This window comes from Trachurus japonicus, chromosome 15, assembly GCF_045865225.1.
Source record: "Trachurus japonicus isolate A0001 chromosome 15, Traja_1.0".
Taxonomy (NCBI): Eukaryota; Metazoa; Chordata; class Actinopteri; order Carangiformes; family Carangidae; genus Trachurus; species Trachurus japonicus.
Window position 1 is genome coordinate 10,739,063 of NC_140921.1, and position 18,109 is coordinate 10,757,171.

The 18,109-nt window shown below is 40.6% G+C and overlaps 1 protein-coding gene across 3 annotated transcripts in view; it reads right to left on the bottom strand.

Annotated features, from left to right (window-relative positions):
- Positions 1 to 18,109, bottom strand: part of anapc1 (anaphase promoting complex subunit 1) — a 48,902-nt gene that overhangs the window by 30,205 nt on the left and 588 nt on the right. For 2 of the 3 annotated variants that reach the window (XM_085799513.1, XM_085799512.1), the window contains exons 2-24: positions 16,812 to 17,051; positions 16,511 to 16,675; positions 16,320 to 16,362; positions 16,132 to 16,229; positions 15,635 to 15,717; positions 15,408 to 15,481; positions 15,025 to 15,170; positions 14,769 to 14,926; positions 14,099 to 14,230; positions 13,694 to 13,912; positions 13,025 to 13,120; positions 12,816 to 12,906; positions 11,727 to 11,792; positions 11,447 to 11,584; positions 11,000 to 11,143; positions 9,235 to 9,295; positions 7,002 to 7,057; positions 5,478 to 5,609; positions 5,280 to 5,354; positions 4,309 to 4,431; positions 4,003 to 4,172; positions 2,517 to 2,608; positions 1,496 to 1,644 (exon numbers count right to left, since the gene is read on the bottom strand). In XM_085799513.1, coding sequence (XP_085655639.1) covers positions 1,496 to 1,644; positions 2,517 to 2,608; positions 4,003 to 4,172; positions 4,309 to 4,431; positions 5,280 to 5,354; positions 5,478 to 5,609; positions 7,002 to 7,057; positions 9,235 to 9,295; positions 11,000 to 11,143; positions 11,447 to 11,584; positions 11,727 to 11,792; positions 12,816 to 12,906; positions 13,025 to 13,120; positions 13,694 to 13,912; positions 14,099 to 14,230; positions 14,769 to 14,926; positions 15,025 to 15,170; positions 15,408 to 15,481; positions 15,635 to 15,717; positions 16,132 to 16,229; positions 16,320 to 16,362; positions 16,511 to 16,675; positions 16,812 to 17,027 — 2,727 coding nt within the window. In that variant the 5' untranslated portion in view covers positions 17,028 to 17,051. The remainder of the gene's footprint in view (positions 1 to 1,495; positions 1,645 to 2,516; positions 2,609 to 4,002; positions 4,173 to 4,308; positions 4,432 to 5,279; positions 5,355 to 5,477; positions 5,610 to 7,001; positions 7,058 to 9,234; positions 9,296 to 10,999; positions 11,144 to 11,446; positions 11,585 to 11,726; positions 11,793 to 12,815; positions 12,907 to 13,024; positions 13,121 to 13,693; positions 13,913 to 14,098; positions 14,231 to 14,768; positions 14,927 to 15,024; positions 15,171 to 15,407; positions 15,482 to 15,634; positions 15,718 to 16,131; positions 16,230 to 16,319; positions 16,363 to 16,510; positions 16,676 to 16,811; positions 17,052 to 18,109) is intronic. The other variant, XM_085799514.1, reaches the window with a different exon arrangement.

An 18,109-nucleotide genomic window follows, 5' to 3' on the forward strand; every position in this document is an offset into this window, starting at 1 on the left:
CAAAACACTTGTCTCGATATCTGGAGAAAAAAATCCACGTAGTAACTAAGAAATAAAGTTGCGACTTTGACATCAAAGTCAGACACCTCTGTGACCTGTGTGTTCGCTGCTACACAAACATAAACTGGGGCCAAGTCGTCATCACCTCCGTCATTGACTAGAGAAACAATAGCAGCTGGAAATAAGACTCGTTTTCAAGTGTCCTTCCTTCATTGATAAGCAAAGGTTGAATCTATCAGTCACACACACACACACACACAGATGTGCACATCTCCATCCATACCATGACGTACTTGCTCTTTATGTTCAAAAAAAGAATCACAGACATGCTGCACAAACAGATTATCTGACTGTCTCAATCAAAGCTGAACTCTTTACCCTCTGCATCTCACACACAACACACACAAACACACACAGCACACACAGCACAAAGCCTTGGAGCAGGCGAAAAATCAAGTTTACAAAGACCAACACCAACTCTTTGACATTAAGCACAAAATATGTACTCAGACACCAGCACCACGCTCTAAACGCTGCATAATCTCTGACAAATCAAATCTGCTCTTATGAAAATCACATTGTGCTACTGTGAAATCTTTTTTTCAATCACGGCTGAAAGTCCCCATCCCTCTGTGGCATGAAACAATATGCAAAAAAAATACATTGATTGTTTGAAGTCAAGGTGGTTCAAGGTGATCGTGCAACTTGGATTTAAAATTTCTGATATAAAAGATGGACTGGACTTGGATTTCTCCAGAGCTGTATCTGTCTTTGTCAGTGATTTATGATCCAATATATATATATATATATATATATATATATACACACTGTATTACAAGGTAGATTCTAAGGATAGGGCTGTGGTGATTAAGATTGAAGTCTGAGCTGCTATTTATCATCTTTTTGTTGCTGTTGTTTGTTGTAGTACTTGGTTAGATTTGATGGCATCTTCACATCTAGGCCAAAGATGCAGTAATTGTACAGAGTTACTTTTCACAGCAGTATTATAATAAAATGATCATAAATTAGCCAGCAGAGGCGGTCTTGTCATTAATAGCCGTGTTTCCACTGCAGGAGTTCCTGGTAAAGGGAGGGGGTAGGAACTTCTACAGGAACCGTCCTCTCACTCGGCCCTCTCAGTGGCCGTGTTTCCACTGCAGAGTCGGACCCCGCGGTGACGTCATGAGTTTCGATCGCCGCTTAATTGCTGGGCGACAGTTGGCGACCTCGTCGTCGGTCCATTTGTGTACATCTTCCTGCTGTTTTCTTGTTGTTTACAGCGGTATCTGCTAGGCTAATGCTCCCCTTCTGCTCCCCCTTTTAAAAACTATTAGATTAAGTCAAAATACCAGCAACAAATAGAGGATGAGGACCCAGTTTTAGCATCTTTTTTGCAACTGGGGATTTAAAATATGTCCTTGGTCAAGATTACCAGTTTGGCTGTAGTGTTAACAATTTAATTTCACAACGTCTTTTAGAGGAACGTAATTCGTACCAGAACCAGCAGCCTGGTCCTCTGACAGATGCCGGGCAGGTAGGGGAAAGGTGAGACCTCTTCTGCTCTCAGACAGCTACTGAGCCAGCTGAATACGCAAGGTGGCTCTGGCCTCAGGAAGGAGGGACGCTGCATCTGTCCAATCAGAGCTGAGCAGACAGACAGGTGAGGACAAGGAGAGGAAAAGATGAGCGGGGAAACAAAATGAGAGGAGAGGGAGACAGTACATTTTATAAATGAATGATTCAGCTTAATGCTTAAAGTTAAAAGTTGGTGTTATTCTACGTTATTCTTATGTCAAAAATCTTATGCAAAGACCAAACCAAGCCTGATACGTCGTGTTTAGTGCCATACGTAGAGCGTCACTGTCCAAAAAGCATGACCACAGAGCACAGAGCACAATTTACCTTTTTCATTATCATCATTTGTTTATTAGTCCACTGCTGAAAACAGTTTCCAATAAATGCATTATTCGTTTGTATGACAGATGTTTTCAAAAAACAAAAAAACTGTTTAGTCCAAATGTGCCCTTTTTTGGCTATTCTTAAGGCTTTTGTTTCCAGTTTTATGAATAATACTGAAGCAGTCAGACATGTCGAAATTGTGCATTTATTTTAACATGATTTCCTCTTTTAATCATGGTAAATGTTGCACAGAGTAAATACCAATCACCATCAGTGGTGGACAAGGGGCAAAATGCACCCAAATAGCCCTGCCAGAAGCAGCGAGGCAGCGTTTTTGTAAACAGATTTGGACACTAGCTATAAGTGAAACTTCACCATCACCGTCTCAAAGGCACTTGACAATATATTACATGTTAAGTGCCTTTCCTGTTGCATCCACTTGAACTCACTCAACTTGTGAAGATTTACTGTTTAAGAGTTGAAACCTGGGACGTACGCCGGAGCTGCAGAGTCGGCCTTTATCAGCAGCAGACCATCCAGCCTTATCTGTGCCACTGCAGCATGTCTTGTCTGTTTCCTGACTTGATGCCATTATCAGACTATTAAATAGTTCTTACCCTGGTCTATGAGGCAGCTCTCAGTGAAGCCACTTAATAATGAAGGGTAGTCTCTCCAGTACAGATCCACGTACTCATCCAGCTGGAGATCTCTGCGGATAAAAACAAAACAAAAACGATAGTATCATCCCTGTATAGGTAATCAATATAGCAACAGCATAAAATCTTTATTATTAGAGTGCATTACAATGACAAGAAAGATTGAGTCTATCTTATACCAGGTCTTTCCCTGATGTCTGTCCATCTGGACATTAAATTGCTGCAGGACCTTGAATCAAATCTAAAAATGGCTCCACATGCTCACAGAGCCTTTATGGCATTTAACTTGTTTTTGAACTGGAATTAAACACATAACGCAGAGTAATTAACAGCTGTGAGTCATTACCATTGTTCTGCTTAACATCAGATAATCAATACTTTTTAATCTTGACGCCCACACAATCTCCAGCTGCATGAGTGTGTGAGAAATGATCAGTGTGCGCACATTGATCCAACTTTGCACAAATGATGCAAGAATCAACACATCACATTTCCTGTAAATCTATTTGTTAAACTAAATCTCGAATCCCTTATTATTTCAGCCCAATCAATTCCCTTTTGTGCTTTTGTATTAATTACTTTGTGTGCTCTTTTATATTTGTGGTTATTCATACATTACTATTCACATTAACTTCTACAATGCATCTGTTGACGTAGTAGGCGAACTGTTGCAATTATAGAGATAAATAAAGTTTCATTGTTACTGAATGTAAAAACAGACAACAAAAATTATGTCTACAGTATTTAATTATAGATATTGATAAATGGTTGCCTGGTGAAATTACTGTATTGATACACAGAACCTGATATTCTCTAAGTATTTTATGTTTTGCAATTTTTTATGCTTTGAAATGTAGTGGGGTTTTTTTAAATAAATCTCAATATAATGTGCTGAATGATGAGGAACAAAACCAATTTCATCCCAAAATATTTGTGATTAAAATGTTTGTTTGTTTTTTAAACAAACTCATTTAATCACAATGTCTAATAAAATCACCATTTTAGCCTGATAAAGCAGAGAGAGTGTAAAAAAAAATCGTGCACCACACTTGACAGCAGCCCACATACGAACCAACACAGGGCAATTACTCTGTAGAGCGCTTCACTCTCCCACTCCACCTATTCTGTTAATGTCATTGCCACCAATCACAGCCGTCACTTGACAACCTGTTGAAGTTTATTTCTAAATACACACCACTAAAGAGCCTTGATTACAAACAAGCTTTCAACGAAAACAATGAGCCATGCATTCACGTTTACTTCTCATGTGAGTGTTAAACATAGTTGGAGGGAAGGTAGATGTGGTTGTCTTTGTCTCTGTTTGTAACCCTGATGTATTAAAGCAACAGCTTTTGCTTTTTCTGCAACTTCATATGTGAGCATTGCATCCTGTGAATTAACAGAGACACAAAAACACACAATCACACACACATTCAGCAGCGGTTACCTGGCCAGCTGCTGCAGCAGACACACCAGTGACGAGGCTCTCGCTCTCTGCAGCTCGTCCAGCTGCAGCTCCTGGTAGAGCAGGTGGAGAACGTAGAAAAGTGCAGGGATGTGGGGGAAGAGCGGAGCTGAACTGTCCAACTTCAGAGACGGACTGGAGGGGGAGGACATCTACGACAAAGTGAGAATGTAAGAGGGGAAAGAGTGGCCAAATTAAGGATTTGGAGGGAACAAGGAAGAGGATGGCGAAAAGAAAAGAAGCTAATCAAAATATGCAGCAAATGGCTCAACAGAGTGAGTTACATACCGAGGACATGCCCTCAGTTTCTAAGGTCAAGATGTTGCCGGAGCCGCTGGAGTCCACTGGGCCACAGGCAGGCTGGAAATTCATCTGACGGTGGTAATGAGACCCCAACAAGTAGTCCCAGTCCTGCAGGGAGAGGAGATAAAAGTCAGTGAAAATGTGGATAATTGTAGTGTAAGTTCACTGGTGAAGCACACAGAGCTCAGAGGTCACCGGCTGGCAGGGTCAACGGTTTGCTGTTACTGACTCATGCAGACACACACACACACACACACACACACACTCAAAGAGCCCGAGTCTGAGCCTCCAGCTGATTGACATTTGACGGTCGTGTTTTTGCTCTGGTGAGACCACACACAAGCCAAGTTGCTGGAAAGATGGTCATAATCTCCTATTTACTGTATGATGTCACAGCAAAGTTTACCTTTGACCATTTGGATATAAAATGTCATCACATCCTCTTTTACTCCATTTGTGTCATAATTAGCTCACAAGCTCTTGAGCTGTGGCTAAAAACAGGCCACAGTGACCCAAACTTTTGACCTATGATTATATCAGTTCATCCTTGGCTCCAAGTGATTATGTCTCCATCAGGGAATTGTTTAGATGTTGTGTCGATGCAAATGGGAACAATGGACAGACACCTTGCAAATTTAAAAAGATTTCCAAGATGTTTCCAAAACATTTCAAAGGTAAAACACACATCTGGCCATCATCACTACCAATTGTCTAAAAAAATATATTTAAGCCATTAAAAAGCAATATTTCCATTATTATATAGCCACGTGTTATTGTAGTTGAGATAAGGAAGACTACAGGGGTGAAGAGAGGCTTTACTTTTAAAGGCAGACGTGTCCGTTAAATATTGAGTATTTATCCTGCGTTGACACCTACTCTAGGGACAAAACATCCTCTCGTATTGTGGTGATTAACGTGCCACAAACATCTCAACAGATCCCACTGCAGTCACACACCTCATCAGAGCCTCCATCAGAGGGACGAGCCTTCTTCGCTGCAATCACTGGAGAGAGAGGCACTTCAAAATGCAGCTGTGGAGAGAAAGAGAGAGAGAGAGAGAGTGGGGGGAAGCGTCAGACAGCAAGGTCAAGACATGTGACACTGTGATGCAACGAGGTTTGACAGGTTCAGAACAGAAGCTGCAGCTGACTCACGTTTCTTGTCCAGGTGAGGCGCTCCGTGTTGTAGCCCATCAGGGTCATGAAACAGGTGACAAACAGGTTCCACTCTGCATGAGCACTGGGACCGCCGGGCGCGTTGTAGATGTTGTACCACTTCACCAACACCTGGAGGAAAACACTTTGGAGTTTTTATTTGACTTAACATTAAATGTAAAATGAGTTTCTCAATCACTGTATGAAACACCTTTTTTTTTTTTATTCCAGCTAATGAATTTTATCTGATGTATGTCATTTTGAATAAGATGAGAATGTGTTTGCTGAGACATAAAAAAGCAATCCTGGTACAATGGTTATCTTAAAGGGATAGTTCAACATTTTGGCAAATTGGCCCATTGCCATAATCCCTATAGTCATAGCAGTAGGTTTGTTACCTTTATTTGTCAGTGCAAGCTATTTTTAGAACGGCGGAGCAGAGCCGTGACCTGCTCAGAGCTACGCTACGGAGGCTGATGGGATTTCTTGGTTTCCCTCATCAAACTCATCAAATACACAATCCAACAACTCCAAAACGCTCTGGTGGACAAGTTGTGACCTGCACATTCACCACGCTATGAGATTACAGAACGTTACGAGACAGATGGCGCGTTTCCACTAGCGCGCTTCGGCTCGGCTCGACTCGGCTCGGCGCGCTATTTGCGTGTTTCCACTAGCACGCAGTACCTGCAACCAGGTACACTTTTGGTATCACCTCAGCCCTGGTTCCAAGCGAGCCGAAGCGTTACTAAAACGTGACGTCAGCCGACTGCCTTCCACTGATTGGCCGATGAGTGTCGTCACTGGAAGCGTCATAACCGCGCGACGACCGACTAGAATGTAAATAAAAACAAGACTCAAGACAAGACACCACTTTGCTTCAGTTTGTACTGCTGTTTGACTTCGAACACGAGATGGCTTCTCAGAAGAAATCCACTCCTTGGTCGGTCGAGGAGGTCCAGACGTTCCTGACTCTGGTTGCAGAAGAAAGGATTCAGAGGGAGCTCGACGGCCACGACCACGACCACATGGAACGAAAGGGTTTCGGTTTCGCGCAGCCGTGTTATGACGACCCCGCCCACGTCGAGGAGGCACCAAGTGATACTCAGTTGTAATGGAAACACAACCGAGCCGAGCCATGCTAGTGGAAATGCGCCAAGAGTTGTTTTCGAGGTAAATTCATGCAAAACCACTGATGCACGTTGCCTTCAGGGGCAGTTTTTCGGCAAGCAGTCTCTGTATTTGCCTGCTCCGCTGTTCTAAAAATAGCTTGCACTGACAATTGAAGGAAACAAACCTACTGCTAAAACTTTAGGGATTATGGCAATGGGCCAATCTGCCGAAATGTCTACTATCCCTTTAAATAGCAGACTGTCTCTCTGCACATGGTTACATGCTCAATACACGCAGGGCACTTAGAAAATAACTATATTAGCATAGTAAATTAATATTGGCCAATAGATAAGAGATAAGACTGATAAATTGTTGTTGTTTTATACAGAACTAATCATCAGTTCCACAAACCTTCATCGCAGCTTCCTTGGGCAGAATTAATCGAATCGCCTGAAGGCATTTCCTCACTGAAACAGATCAGAGGAAAACGGAGAAGGAAACACATCATGTCATATCTGTAAAATATTTTTTAAAAACATATTAAAGTCTAAATGGTCTCAAGTTACTGATTCTTATTTTAAAAAGGACTACTATAAGACTATGGGAACTTTTCATCATCCAGTATAGTTCTCCTTAAGATCAGAAAACAAAATAGGAAATTAAAAAAGGACCCACCACCATGACAGTAATTAGTGTTACTGTGACTCCTAACTACTCTGACCAATGAGATTCCTAATCAACGTCACCAGGCTATCTTAATTGGACATCCAGAGTGGGAAAGGTCAGAGAGGAGGTGGACAAATGCCATTTCATTAGTGGGAGAAAGTGTCGGCTGTAGGATCGATTACTAAATAATGGGGAGCAACACGTGGCAAAGACACAAAGGCAGTCACACATTAAGCAGACAGACAGTTAGTGACGCAGAAGGCTTTAAAATGATAAATATGATTCTTGTTTTTAAAGGTGAGGTTTGACAAAAGCTGGAGGAGATTAACAAACTCCATTCATTCTTTCATCCAAAGTTCATGGTCAGAGTAGATGGCGAGATGAAAACAGGTTCAGGGACCAAACGGAAAATAAACAATGCAAAATAAAAGATCTACCAAGTGACCGGGTTAGATAGAAAATGAAATATACTGTCACATTAAATATTAAGTTCTTGGTTATAAACTAGTCTGTGCATTTAAGACTAAGGAGCTGCAACAAGTAAATTTTAAAGTTTGGATGCTTTCTACCATCTGTTGCACAACTAAATGTTTCAAAAGGAAAAACAAAACTTTACAGAATTATAATCTGGGTAAAAAGAAAAAATCCTGACTGTGAAAACAATAACAAGAATGACAGTGTGATGTGCAACATGCAGAGGAGAATGATGTGAAGAGAAACCTCTAATCGAATTATCACCCAACAAAACACAAAACAGATTCAGAGTTTGTATAACTGGGATGGACAAATAGGACTTCTGCTAAAAGTTTTTTTTTATTTCAAATGAATTCAAGCTTGATCTGTTGTCTGACAGTAGAAACAAAAAAAACTAGATCAGCTTTGGTGGGAACTCTGCATACGTGAACACAAGCAGAGAAGCGAGTGGCCTACAACAACATGCTAATATTACTTGTGCTTAATCCTCTTTGTGGGATTAATAAAGGATTATTTCATTTACTCTTATCTCCATGTATCTATAGCACATGTATACCTGTTTATGTGTCTATTTAAAGATGAAGTATGGATCTTATTGACCTGGAGAACAGAGAGGTTGTGTGTTAATTTGCTAATTACCCAGCATTCCCATGGATTAACCATGCTGTACTGTCTGTCATGTGAATAGGTCGTTCCATCCTATTCCACTCTTATTCTCCCTGTAGGTATCCTAAAGGGTTAATTTAATTTAATAAAAGATAAAACTCCAAAGGAAGGTGATAAAGATTTGAGTGAATGTAAAGTCTTATTTATTTTAGGTCAATTTACGTGTTTGCCACAGAAAAGAAGAGAGAGGAAAAAATACTTAATATTAAGAAAAGATGTGAAAACATGTGCATCTGATTTTTCAGATTTTTTTTCTCACTTGAAACTTCACTGATCCAGCGGGTTAATCATTATCAGTGGGATACTGCATGAGTGTGTGTTTGAGTGTGTGTTTGAGTTTGTGTATGTGTCTGTGTGTGCCCGTCTGCCTTGTAATGGCATCTTCGATACATCAAGATTATACGTCACAGTGTAACAACATAGGGCAGCTCTCAAACCTAATTTCCAGGATTTAACTGCTCTGACTCAGCCATCTGCGCGTGTGTGCGTGGTCTCATTTAAAAAAAGTACACATTTTAACAATAGAAACCATTACTGAGCAACTGCAGTGATGCAATAGCGCAATATGGATGGTTTTCAAATCATTATTTGCACTGTATATGTCTGGATCCATCTTACAGAAGTATCCGCTTGTCTGTGTCTGTCTGTCTGTGTGTGTGTTATGTTCGTGGACTTTTTAGTTTTAGAGTTTTAGACCTTGTCACTGATGGAAGATTTTGGCTGCACAACCTCATTTGTTAAGACTTTGTTTTAGGGTTATAGTAAGATTTAGGTTTATTTTAGTGTAGTTTATTAGGAACTACAAACGTGTGTGTGTGTATGTGTGTGTGTGTCTCACCCAGCTCTGAGGTAGCGATCTCTGGGATAGAGATCCTCAGCATCGTGCCACTGTTTAGTTCCTATACAGAGAGAGAGAGAAATTGTATAAACTGTATAATTCAGTTCAATTCAGTTTTAATATCAGTGCATCAAAATTGGATCAACAATAATAAATTGACGATAAATCATTTACAGCAAATCCTAGAAATCTATACGAGAGAGAGAGAGTAGCTGACAGGAGCATGTGTGTTTACTCATAGCATTTGTGACATTAAATCTGCAAAGCATGAACTGTAGTTTAACACTACAGACCTGACAGAAACAAATCCACATCTAAAACCTAAATTATCTCAGTTCACAGCCTCATACCACAAGAAAGGTCTGATCTACACCTGCAAACATCACACATTAAAGTAAACATCATTGATGAGTAGCTGAATAAAATTTTTATTAGTCAAAGAGCAGCTCTCGTTTTTTAAGATGATTCATCCAAGTAATTATTCATCATTTTTTATTATATGAGCTGTTGATTTATAAGTGAAGAACTAATCACATAATTTTTAATGTTATATTTTCCCCTGCAGAGTTGGGTCCTGCTCCTCATCATTTCACAGCGCCACTGAACTGATTAGAGAGAAACATTGATTAGAAGAAAAATCTTCAACAGACAATACACAGTGTTCCATCCAGCAAGCAGCATCTGCAAACAACTAGTGTCCACGCTGACATATCAGTGAGTCAAAGGAATCTGTTGACGTGTGTGTGAGAGACTTCCTATACCAACTCTAATATAGGAACCCAACCCACACAGACATATTTCAATCACAGATATTAATAGGCCTGAATTAAACACACACATCTCAGACAAGAATCATAACAGCAGCAGCAGCAGCGGTCAGTCTGGAGCTCCCACTAATGCACTTCAACCTTTTACTGCACAGACAGCAGACAATTATCCCTCTGTGTGCTATACTGTAAAACAACAGGAAGTTGAAAACACAAATTAACATCCAGGCTCATCCATTTCCAAGCACGATTTTTCTTTTGGTTTGATTCCTGGCTGCAGCATGTACCGGTACCCTTGCTCTTGCTCTGCTCACGCTCCCTCTGGTCCCGAAAGGAGAAGTGTGGGATCAATCAGCAAACTGTGATGAATTGCTGAACCAGGAATTTAAAAGGAATTTAAACAACTGCAGATGCAAAACAAAAGCATAACTCTGCAACAGACCAACAACCTGTGTTTTTAACTAATCTTTGGACTGATCATGAGCCTTTCATGATCTAGTTTCATCTCGTCATGGCTGCTTTAATCCATCTAATTTCAGACCAGACCACATCTGGTAACATACAATTCTTGAAAAATAAAACCCAAACATGATCCGATCTGCCCTCCATCAGTATTAGATGCATCACAAGTGGTAACACCTTATAATAAGTACACACTATTAAGCATTAGTTAAGCATTAATAAATACTGAATTCTTCATTTATAATGCATGAATACTCATTAGTATGTAGTTTATAATTACAGTCAGTGCTTATCAATGATGAGTAAAACGTTTTTAATTCTGTTTATAAACTACATACTAATGAGTATTCATGTGTTATAAATGATACAGTCAGTATTCAAAGCTTAACTAATGCTTAATAGTGTGTACTTATTATAAAGTGTTACCTCACAAGGTATGTTATGTTTTTTAATATGTGTAGTTGTACATGTCAGAGCACATGTAGTGAGGCAAAGGTCATTTGATTTGTCAAACACACACACGTGAGCCAGCCTACCAGAGTGACCCGGTTGCAGACGGGGTCCCGCAAGGCATGGATGTAGGGCATGGCCTGTTGGAAGCTGTAATCTTCCAAAAATGAAGCCTCGTGGTGTTTGATGTTTGGACCCCTCAGCTCTGACACCGGTGAGGGCATCGCGGCCTGGAGGGGAGAAGAGGCAGAGGAGGAGGAGAGATGAAGCAAAAAGGTTTAACACGTCTGAGAGAGATTATATTTCCTGATTATTTCAAGCAGCGAGAATGAAATAATTATAAAACAGGAAACCAAATCAGGCCTTCGCGTTTACTGTGACGGATTATCTCGCTCTGAGGAAATTGTTTATCAGACAACAACAAGAAGGGGAACTGACATTTTCAACAATAAAAAAGTGCAAGAATGCAGTGAATCAAATTTTGAAATCTATCCATCTGTAAAGAATAATATGTTTACAACACATGGTGATACCTCATCCAGTCTTGGGAGGTGCCTACTGCCAGCGTTGGCCGGCGTGCTGATGTTCTCGCCCGGCGTGCTGAGTTGAGGGAGGTGGTTGGTGAGGTTGAAGGTGAGCGACAGGAGTCCAGGGACAAACACTTTACTGACCTGAAGGGACACCAGGAAATCAATATCATGACTTCACCACCCAGTAAAAAAAAAACACTCTAACGACTAGAAATATTCATCAGTTATTATCATTTGGTGATGTTGAGGAGTGTGTATCAACAGGTTTGAGCCTTTTCCTCACCCTGGTGATTCCTGTGTAGAGAACCAGGCTGCCACAGGCCTCCAGAACCAGCATGGCATCTATGTTCTGTGGATCAAAGTTTTAATGGTGAGAAACGTGTTGATGGCTCCAAATAACAATTATTTTCATATTGATTAATTTGCCCATCGTTTTTTAAGTAACTGATGAATCATTTTGTTTGTAAAATATAAAAAAATTGTGAAAAATAACTATTATATGTTCCCAAAGTTAAAATCGACAGTTAATTGACTTGGTTTTTCTGTCCATCGGCCCAAAACCCAAATATTTTCAGCAGGGTTCAAAAACGTAAATCAGTTTTTCATCACATTTGGTTCTGTGATCTCTGCGTGAATAATGAATTAATCTACTTTATTTACTCATTTTTAAAGCTGACTAGAATCAAAAAGCTTAAGTTGCAGGTGTGATTAATCAAAAACTTAAAACTTAAGACACATCTCTTACAGGAGAAAACTGCAAAAGTATTTTTAAAAACTGAAAACAGTAACACAATTGTAACCCACATCGTCACTGTTTCACAGCAATGCTGACGGATAACAACTTCATTCATAAATTTAATGATGATGTTAAATAAAGTCCTCTGAGGCGGAGACTTAGCTCAGCTCAGCCAGTTTCTGTAGGTAATCAGAACAAAGAGAGACCTAATTATATACCTTATGGAAGTCATATGCATGTGCTTGCATTAAATATAATACAGTACAGCATCCTACACAGTGTTCACAACTTCCCACACAACAGCGCACAGTAGCTGATGCTACAGCCCAGACCAGCGATTCAGTCTGACATAAAGATATCACAAACACACAGACAGAATGAAAGCAGAGGAGTGCGTTTGTAAATGTGCAGAGCTGCATTGATTTCTCACTCAGGCCCCACATACTGAATATTTCTAGTATCTTTTATCACATTTTGCAGCGGCAGCAGCTGCAGAAACAGAAATACCCCAGAAATACCACATAGCTAGTTGCTTGCAGGGATTTTAGTGCAAATTTAGACATACGTGAATCAAAACATTCACATTTTAATTTTTGCATCTTTCTTATTCAGCACTGACTTCACAGTTCAATGTACCTGCAGAGGTTCTGCATCTTTGGCATTGATGCATGTGACGGAGGCGAAGATGAGCTGAGACGTATCGTTGCTCTCAATGAACTTCACACATCTGTCGAGAAATGAAGAAAGATCGGATGAAAATCTGATGGTCACTACTTTAAGATAGATTTCTTAATAAATACTATGTGTATGCTATTTCATACATGCATTGTGTAAGAATACAACACCTGAGCTGCTGATGAGACTCCACCAGGAAACAGAGGTAGCGGTTCTCACAGACGTCAGAGGTTAAGAACACTTTAGACGCCTGACTGCTCATCTCCCTGCAAATGCAAAAATGTGAACAATTTCATGTAAAACAACAGCAATTGCTAAACAAGAATAGCAACAAAGGCAAGAGAAAAAAACAACAACAGAAGCATCTCTTTCAAAAAAAATACATAGGATGTGGAAATCAAAACAAAGTCAGTAACTATGCTGCCAAATCACAGACAGACGCAGCCTCAGTGGCCCACAGGTTTCTGAAGAACAGTTTTTAAGAAAGAGGGTGCTGCTCTGGCGTTGTCATATCACCAATATCTGACTCCCAGCTCCCGGCTAATGAGAAAAGGGGGTGCTCGTTGGAAGCTGAGACATGCCAGATTGTAACAAATATAGAAATTCCCTGACATACACCAGGGGAATTCATTCCTGGATGTATGAAAACGAATGTAACCTTATAATACTGAACTGGCCAGAATAAACGGCGTTGATTCCTAGACACAAAGTTGAAATCACATTAAAATAAAACTATCAATAATTCATTCTCAATAAGTGCCTGTCACTGATATAAATGAATCATGGGGCCAGTACAGACTCTGCATCTGTTTTCAGTAGGTTCCAGTCCAGGTAATTACCTGTGACAGCCGGCGGTGACCGTCTCACTCCACAGCTGCTCCATGCACAGATCAGGTACGATGGGCTCCATCTCCGGCACCAGCATCGTCTCATTCACCGTGCTGTTGGGGGAGGGTAACAGGCCGTGGTGCCCCCTGGAGGACGGGCTGTGGAACGACGTGTTGAAACGAGACGCACCTGAAAAGGACGGCGCCGCCATGCCCGGGGAGTGGGCACGGCTGGGATAGAAGAGATGGCAGGAGAGAAAATAGAGCACAGTTTCTACCACTGATGATGTTGTGGAGCAGAATACACATACTCATACAAACCTGATAGAAATTTAAAACACATGATATTATCATTATTATTCTTAATCGGGCTGGAAAGTTCAACATTACGTCTCTTCACTTTGAAGCCAAACTCACCTGAGTGCGGCCATGTTGGATATACTGGGTGAATGAACACGGGAGTGAATTCCTGGTGAGGACGTCATGATCCTGCTCTGGTGGCCGTGCAGAGCCGAGTAGTGGAGAGGAGAGCCCGTGCCTGCAGGACAGCTGGAAAACCAAGGACAGGGTGAGACAACAACCTGGGACCAGTGAGGGTCAATGAAAGTCACGTGGTCATAAGAAACATTTGACACAATGCAAAAAATATATATATTTCTGTTTCTCTTCTCTTATGTACAAAATGTATTTAATTTTTCAACTTTACTGTAATAACTATATTAATTTAATTGAACCATATCCTAGTCCAGGGCTCCAGGCTGCCTCTAAATGGGGGCATTTTGCCCCTAAAATATGAGACAGTGCAAGTAAATTTTTCATCTGTCATTACAGGTGTCAGGCCAATGTGTGTGAGGATGATGAATGTAAAGGAAATGTGAATATTTGCTTTGCAAGTGAATTTATTGTGTGTGCTCCTACATTTTTTGCTCGCACTTTTAAGCATTTTTAAGTTAGCGGGCCACTGTGCTCCTGGTAAAAAATGTTAGTCTTGAGCCCATCCTAGTGCCTGCCAATTACATCCCCCATCAATATAATAAAATATCATTGTAGCTTTACGCTTATCCACTTTCACTTCACTTTTCATTACCTTGTTCCAGTCCCAGCGCTGAGCCCAGCTGGCCCACTCCCACCGGGGGAGTCCAGGCGGGAGATGTTTCGGAGGTGTGACGTCAGTAAGCCCGAAGCCATCAGGCCTAAAGGCGTGCCGACTGGCTCTGCCGGACACCGCAGGACTGCTGAGCGCTCCTGAGAGAGGTGAGAGGTGGTAACAGATTAGGTACTGGTAAACTCTGTGTGTTTGTGTGTGTGTGTGTGTGTGTGTGTGTGTGTTTGTTATCACTCACATCATTTGTGACCTTGCGCAGGGCCCAGACAGAGTGAATTCCCTGTACAGTGTCATAAGAAACGACTACGGAGGGCTGACAGCAGCTGAACACGATCTTCATGGTGCAGTCGGATGCATACTGGACACAGGAGCCTTCAAACATACCTGAAAACACACACACACAAGTATTTTATCTTTTACATTGTAATTGTTTATCTTTTCTGTATTTGCTTGTGCTTTTTTGCCGTTTTTAACCTCTGTAAAGCACTTTGATGGAAAGTGCTCTATAAATAAATTTATTAATATTACTATTAATATTATTATGATGTCGGTTCAAATAAATTGGTTATTCATTCAGTGGGAGAGACACACATAGAGCATGTACAATTGTGTGCGTCATACCTGCAGGCTTACACACCACTGGTGCGATCTCGTCTAGAGGATGCAGCATGCTGAACAGTGTGGGCAGAGGTTCCCTGCAGGAAAGACAGAGCTCAGTGTTTCAGTATCGAGCCAAATAACAACGGTGTGCGCGTACAGTTTTTAATCTAGACTCATTTGTTCTGCGTCTTTTCCCTGAGCATGTGCATGCAAATGTATCAGTGGATGGGGTTGTATCAGTTGTGTACCCGGGGGAGCTGAGCTGCGCTTCAGTCACTGTGTTTTTTCGCTCCAACAAAAGTCCAAACTTGGTCGCCCAGACGTCTGAGACCTGGAGGAGACGACAGGTTGGACAGGAGAGATGTGTTTATTATAATGTTATATAATTACAACAGCAGCCATCTTCAATGTTTTCATTTAATTCATTCCCGTTTGTCAGTGATCCAAATTTTCCATTACTACTGGTTCGCTAAATACTGTAGCTTAGCCCAGGGGAATGTTATTACATTTGGATATACAAACACACACATACATACACTAGAAGCAGACAGCCTATGTAAAAGCCTCTCTAAAATGAAAAAGAGTGAGTCTAGAAACCAGTCCTTCATAAACAGGGAACATAATAAGTGTGAAGAGATCTAGTTGTTTATGCTGCAACTTCACTTGTTGGCATCATCATCCTCAACTTGCATGAAAATATATTTGATATGTCGAAATGAAAGATTTTTCCATCGGTGCCTCTCACCTGAAAAGGTAGTGGTGAGATGAAATCCTTCCCAGTCACAGTGTGAACGTTGACACAGCTACTCTGAACAATACACACTGTCTGCTCCACTTCTTCACCTGCAAAACAGCATTTAAGACAGTGTATTTTGTGAGCTACAACATAAATTAAAGAAATAATTGGCTTTTAAACTTTTTATGATAGTGTACCATCTTTCTTGTTCTGAGGAACAGCGAAGTTACACCACAAGGCCTGCAGAGGACAAAAGATTTTTTTTAAAGTAAGACAAAGTAAAAGAATTCTTATTATTTTAATCTCATAGATGGCTTTTGTGTTGACTGAAATTGATCAGCATCAATGTTTAATCAAAATACATCTGCAAACAGGGTTGGTAACGAACCTGTTGCACTGGACTGTCGACGGTGAAGGCCTTGTATACGTTGGAGGCTTGGGTCCGACTGCCCTGGCTCCACACGACCACGTTTCCTGCTGCGTAGAGCTCCTCTTCGAACTCTACATCTTCCTCTTTGACTCCAATGCAGCCTTTCCTAAGCTGCCAGCATTCCTGCCAATCACAACACATCTGTGAGGTCAAGTGTCAACACAAGGAGTGAGTCGAAGGTGAACACTGTTGTGCTATTTCTAGAGACGGAGGTTTTAATACAGCCAATTAAAATCTATAAAAGCCGAGGTAATCCCACCCTCTCTCTCTCCTGCAGACTGACTTCCTGCAGGGACCCCACCAGGCCGGCGGCGCCGTCTGACGACCAGAGCTCGGAGGCGGGCTGGAGCTCTCTGAGCTGCAGGTTGAAGGCATTTGGATGGTTCCTGCAGTGCTCGCGGCCAAACGGGACAAACGACTGCAATTCCCCTGCGGCGATCATCGTGGCTGTCTCTTCATACACAACTTCCGACATGAGTTACAGATATCAGCATTATTTCTGGCAAAGAAAATGAAAAAAGAAATGTTGACAAAGATGAAACGTTTTGAATTCACATACAGAAGCAACAGCTCAATCTGATGAGTTTAATGCAACTGTACCAGACATTTATTGATGTGCATGTAAATGAGATCATATATGTAACAAAAGAGCAAAAAGGAGAAAAGAAAAGAAGACTGAATGCCATACAAGTAATCTAGAGGCAATATATATCGCGAGCCAAACCTTAATAAATAAAACTAATTTAACTACAGTCATAGCTGTAACAAACTTTTAATTAAAAGTTGAGTAACTTTTAATTAAAAGCTGAGTAAAGTGAAACAAATACAGAGCTGCTGCAATTAGTCAATAAGAAATTAATTACAGGTCTTTGCTGCCGTTTATTTAATGCTGTGCTTAGTTTTAGTAAATATCTCAATCACGATGGACATGATAGTGAAGTGGCAGATGCACTAGTAGTGATAACACAGAGTTTTTAACTGCAAACTAATCAATTTCTTAAGATGACTTGACAATAACAACTACATTAGACTTGTCTGATGAAGTATTTCTCCTCTTTCACTACACTACATTATTCATGACAAAACAGTCTTTCAATTACCTGTAATCCTCAAAGCATTTCATGAAATTGTTGGACTCTTTTACATGCCACAGTGCAACATCACAAACAAATCAGTAGACAACACAACCATTTACAGCAGAGGTCATGACATTTTTTTTTGCTGTTGTTGTTGTTTCCACATTTATGCTTAAAATAAAAACGTCAAATTGAATAGTTTGTATTTATGATTATCATTCAATTGACATACATTGTTGATATAACAATGTATGTTTATAAATGACAGTGGCATGGCCAACCTACTCACTGTACCTTTAAAATAAAAACATAAATACACGAACCTGTGTATCAATTGCATAACTTAGCTTAGTATTGCATTCAGGGTATGTTTACGTTATACATGGCAATAAGGGCCCCGGTTAATATAATACACAATTTTCTACAATAAATATAACAGGAGGTCCATTAGTTTGGGGGTCCTTGGCCTGAAAAACGATGA